The sequence below is a fragment of the Vigna unguiculata genome, chromosome 6 (assembly GCF_037176805.1).
Source record: "Vigna unguiculata cultivar grain cowpea cultivar isolate G323 ecotype 2 chromosome 6, ASM3717680v1, whole genome shotgun sequence".
Taxonomy (NCBI): domain Eukaryota; kingdom Viridiplantae; phylum Streptophyta; class Magnoliopsida; order Fabales; family Fabaceae; genus Vigna; species Vigna unguiculata.
Window position 1 is genome coordinate 35877985 of NC_140797.1, and position 5219 is coordinate 35883203.

A 5219-nucleotide genomic window follows, 5' to 3' on the forward strand; every position below is an offset into this window, starting at 1 on the left:
TAGAGCATAACCATCTTATATTTAAAGCTATTTTCATAATAAAAAAAGTCAAAACCTCAACATTATCATTATATTTCTTTCCATAATACTAAAATTACGTGTACATATATTAAGTTCAACAAATCTTTGTAGCCAATAAATTTTATCTTTCCAAAAATCTGTAAATTTATTTTATCATTGATATATCTCAGTGCCAATTAGCGTACATTAAACAGTAATCTACCAGTAATTTTTTTTATTTATGGTAGAAATTTTATTAACATTAATCTTGAGTTTAACACTTATAATTGCATTTTGTGGAATTGTTGCAGAAGATTGCACATGTCCCAAATGGCAAAGGAAATTCAAGAAAGTTAAAGAAAATTCCACGGTTTAATTTTAGACGTGTGGAAACTGTATCATACAAAATCACATGAATACATATAAGAACTTTAGTTTAATTTAACTTCTCATACACAAACATTGTATCAACGAATTAAAAACAAAATTCTCTTCATTCTAAAAGTCACATTTTTTTCCCGTAACGGATACATCTGATAATATTAACTGCTGTAAGATAATAGATTATTTTGATAATTCTTTTCGGCTTTGATTTTGTTTGCTATTTTTACGTATGAGAAACGAATTTGACCATATTTATAGATAACTATATATTCATTTCCAAGCTTTGACCAAATTCAAGCCCAACATAAATCTAAAAGCTTTTTCGTTTTTAAAAATATTTAAATAATATGAAAGAATTAAGTGGTTGATTTTTTTAAAGCATATATTTTAAAGTTAAAAATATTTCATATTATTTTGACTTTATTTTAACAATACTTATCTTGGATTAATGAAAATAAACTCTTGACACGAAAAAAGTTGAATACATTTTTATATAGTACTACTGAGATGATTTTTTAACTGTGATAAGTAAACCTTTTAAACTAATTTGAATTCATTTGAAGATGCCTTGGTAGTGTAAAGTTTGAAGAAAGGTCCAAAGATCATAACTTGAAGCGATGATTTGTGTTTAAAGTTTGAAGAAGCGTCCAAATGTAATAACTCCATACAGTGACAACTAGAGTTTCGGTGCGGCATAACTTGTCCACCATGTGTTTGTGAAAATTTTAAAACGAGAGTGTCTCCAAATTTTCTCTGTCATGCAATCATGCATCACCAGACAAAAGTCAGAAAAACAAAGAAAAGCCAAAATATCTCATTTCACCCACGTGTCCTCTGCACCTGACTTCTGTGGCATTTCATGCAAATGAGCAGAGGGACCCTTCACCACCACGAGAAAAAAGAGAAACAAAAACTAACCAAAAAGACTAAAGAGCTTCTCAAAATAGGACCCCGCCTTTTCCACAACTAATTGCATGCACCACTCAACACCCCAACAAACAATGCACCAAAACAACTCTCTTTCTTCTTCTTCTTCTGCTTCTACTTCTTCTTTCTTATTGTGCTTCTTCTTCGCCATTCTCAATTTTTTCTTCTTGTAACATGGTACTCCGTTCCAAACACACCCCTCGTTCCCCCTCGTACTTACTTCCCTGTGTTCTTGCTCTCTCCCTTTTCTCCCTCACCGGCCTTCTCCTCTACAAGGTCCTTAATTTCATCAACCCCATGTTTTTTTCTTCTCTGCCCACTTCCCATTTCCCTTTCCTTATTTGCTCTGTAACTTTTTTTCACGCTTTTAGTGACTTTGCCTTCTCTGGGTAATTTCGTTGGACAGGTTGACGACGTCATTTCACGGACCGGAACGGTGGTGGGTCACAACCTAGAACCGACGCCGTGGCACGTTTTCCCTCACAAGCCCTTTGACGAGGAGACTCGCCAGCAGCGTGCGTACAAAATCCTGCAGTGCTCCTACTTGACGTGCCGTTATGCGGCCGCAGACAGCGGTGAAGCACGGCGGAAGTTCCCCGGCGGCGGGGGGGAGTGTCCGGACTTTTTCGGAGCGATCCGGAGGGACCTGGAGCCGTGGATGGAGAGCCGAATCACGGAGGGGCACGTGGCGGGGGCGCAGCGGCTCGCGGCGTTCAGAGTAGTGATTGTTGACGGGAAGATGTTTGTGGATTGGTACTATGCGTGTGTGCAGAGTAGGGCGATGTTCACTCTGTGGGGTTTGTTGCAGCTTATGAAGAGATACCCTGGAAAGGTTCCTGATGTGGATATGATGTTTGATTGCATGGATAAGCCAACTGTTAACAGGATTGAATACCAAGGAATGCCTGTGCCTCTCTTTCGGTATTGCACCACAAAGGAACACTTTGACATCCCTTTTCCGGATTGGTCTTTCTGGGGTTGGTAAGATTTTCAACGGGGTTGTGCAAAAATGCCACCTTTTTCTTGTTGCTTTGTGTGGGTCATTCAATTCAACGCCTTTGATTTTTCATCCACTTGGTTATTGTGTAAGGGGTATTTTTAAAGATATTCTATCCATCTTTAACTTCAAGACTATGGTATGGTTGATAAATAATTGTATCTCTTAACTTTCTCCCAATTTTGTGTGGAATGAAATAATATCTATTGAAAAAGTAGACAATTCTGTAATGGATCTGGGTATCTCGAGCTATCAGTACCTGACTTGGGATACCTCAATTCACTCCAAAAAAAAAAAACAAACTCATCTTTTAGATGAATGTACATTGCACTTTTTGGTCTTAAAATTTAACGACATGTGCATTGTTATTTGTGTGTGTTTGCAGACAAACCCTGGAAAGCAATGTTCTGTTTCAAGAAATTGGGACGGGACTAGGACTAATTTGAATTAAACTATGTCCCTCTTGTTTTTTTCTCTGTGTAATTCCTGCTGTTGTCTATTATAATATGAGTGTTACCATACCATAACTTTAATGCATATTATTTTGATTTAGAAAATTTTATTAGTTAATACATCATATGTGTGTATTTTAAGGATAAAAGTTTTGTTTTTTCTTACTCCAGAAAGTAGTGGAGAGCTTGTCTTTAAAAAGATAATCTCTTTTCTTTTTCCAAATGTTTAGAATACTTTTGAAATGCAACAAGATCACTTTGTTGAGTGAGGAAAATTGTCAACTGAGAAAGTGAAGATAATCTCTAAAAGAAACAGAACATAACATACGATTAACGTAAATTAACTATGTTGATGTTCTATGGTCTAGTGAGAAGGTGCAAATAGCTTGATCATTTTGGTGTGTTAGTTTTGACCTGAACCATGAATCTGTTGAACATTTGTTGCTCAGGTCAGAGATAAACATACGACCCTGGAATGAAGAGTTCCCAGATATTAAGAGAGGTTCTCAACGGATTAGTTGGAGAAATAGGGTACCACGGGCATACTGGAAAGGAAACCCAGATGTTTCATCTCCTATTCGTGTTGAGTTACTAAGCTGTAATCATTCTAGGAAATGGGGAGCACAAATTATGCGTCAGGTTCGATTAAATGAGGACCTTAATTGTGTTTGGTAATTTAAATTTTCTATGCTCACCATTTTTATCATATCCGATGTGTATTTTGATCTGCATTGCAGGATTGGGATGAAGCAGCTAGGGATGGCTTTAAGGAGTCAAGACTTGCTGATCAGTGTCATCACCGGTGAGCATTACATGGGTCACAAAGCACACTAAACAAAAAATGGATTCTTTTGAACAGTTAATGGTGCACATTGTAGAAGAGCCTGTAGTGGTTTCTTCATTTGAGCAAGAACATTAAAAATAAAAAGTTGCACAAAATTTGGATATCCTTTGGCTATATTGTGCTGCCCAATTTTCCCTTTTCGTCACCTTCTTGTATGCCTTTTTCCTACAGGTATAAGATCTATGCTGAAGGGTATGCATGGTCTGTGAGTTTGAAATATATTCTGGCTTGTGATTCTGTTGCATTACTTATAGCACCCCAGTATGAAGATTTTTTCAGCCGTGGCCTTGTTCCAGAGCATAACTTTTGGCCTGTTGATCCCTTAAAACTATGTCCATCTATAAAGTATGCCGTAGAATGGGGAAATCAACACTTAGAAGAGGTATTTATTTATTCATTGTTCATTATTTCTGCCATTTAAGTTTTGATCCTTGAGAACCCTTGTGTGCTATTCCTTCTCTCCAACTGATTTTTAAAAAGAATCATTTTTCCCTCCCATATATTTTGTGTTCACTGTAAAATTTCAGCCTCTGTAAAACTACCTTCAAGACTCTGGAACTGATAAAAAATCTACAATTAAAAATGTTAAGAAAAAAATCCATGTCTCCAACACATGGAGGTTGAGATAAAAAAGGACACAGCACATGCTTAGGATTATATTGAGATAAACTATGATTGTCCTCTTTGTGTAGTTAAATTTTCAAATTCAAATGGTTGGAAATTGGAATGAAGGTTCAATTTAACTGCTCAAAATGAATGTGATCACTATTCTTTTTTCCTCTGAAACCATGATTATTAGGAAAGAGAATTGTCTCATACCAGTAAAGAACATGATATTATCATGTTATAAATTAATAGACCCTACACAACTAATGGAAGTCCCTACCATAATTATCTGGTGTCTTTTTCTCTGATAACGTGATATTGTCATGCTACTTACCAACATGAAACGATTCAAAAGCATTTTGGTACAACAATTACCCGTGAGTTTTGTGATACCTTAATTATCGAAGTGGTAAAATGTTTGTGTAAGAAACTGTATCCAAATGAACTTGATGATTCTCATGGTTGATTATGTATTGTTGCAGGCAGAGGCTATAGGGAGAAGAGGACAGGAATTTATGGAAAGCTTGACCATTGATCGAATTTATGAATACATGTTCCACCTTATTTATGAGTACTCAAAACTTCAAGACTTCAAGCCTACTCCACCACCAACTTCGCTGGAAGTTTGTGAAGAATCTCTGCTTTGCTTTGCTGATGAGAAGCAGAGGGCGTTTCTCCGTAGATCAACTGCATCCCCTGCGCCAACCCCTCCCTGCAATCTCAAGCCTCCTCCATAGGGCTATCTCATCTATAGTTTACCACCACCAAAATACTAAGGATGTGCAATATCCAACAACAGGGAATCATGGTTCCTGACATCACAACAAACTGCACATTTTTAATTATTGTAAAAATATAGTGCCTTGTAGTTATAATTTACAAGATTTAGTTTAGAGATAGGTCATCCTTTCATTCTTTTCTTGCACTTTTCTTTCTTTTTGTAAATTTCTTAAATCACAATCAAAATAAGATGAATCAGTCTGAGCCAATATACAATATTGTATATTTA

The 5219-nt window shown here is 36.3% G+C and overlaps 1 protein-coding gene across 1 annotated transcript; it reads left to right on the top strand.

The window, feature by feature from the left end:
• The first annotated feature begins 1098 nt into the window (after positions 1–1098).
• LOC114186994 (O-glucosyltransferase rumi-like protein (DUF821)) lies at positions 1099–5219 on the top strand. Its single transcript, XM_028075091.2, has 6 exons — positions 1099–1587; positions 1718–2292; positions 3210–3399; positions 3498–3562; positions 3776–3986; positions 4693–5219. The coding sequence occupies exons 1-6, from the start codon at positions 1486–1488 to the stop codon at positions 4945–4947; spliced, it is 1398 nt and encodes a 465-aa protein (XP_027930892.1). The 5' UTR covers positions 1099–1485; the 3' UTR covers positions 4948–5219.

Bases quoted from the DNA above. Each gene is read 5' to 3' on its own strand.
- LOC114186994 (XM_028075091.2), top strand. From the start codon at position 1,486: ATGGTACTCCGTTCCAAACACACCCCTCGTTCCCCCTCGTACTTACTT. The intron at 3,400-3,497 runs GTTCGATTAAAT...TCTGCATTGCAG, and splicing joins GAGCACAAATTATGCGTCAG to GATTGGGATGAAGCAGCTAG. The intron at 3,563-3,775 runs GTGAGCATTACA...TTTTTCCTACAG, and splicing joins GCTGATCAGTGTCATCACCG to GTATAAGATCTATGCTGAAG.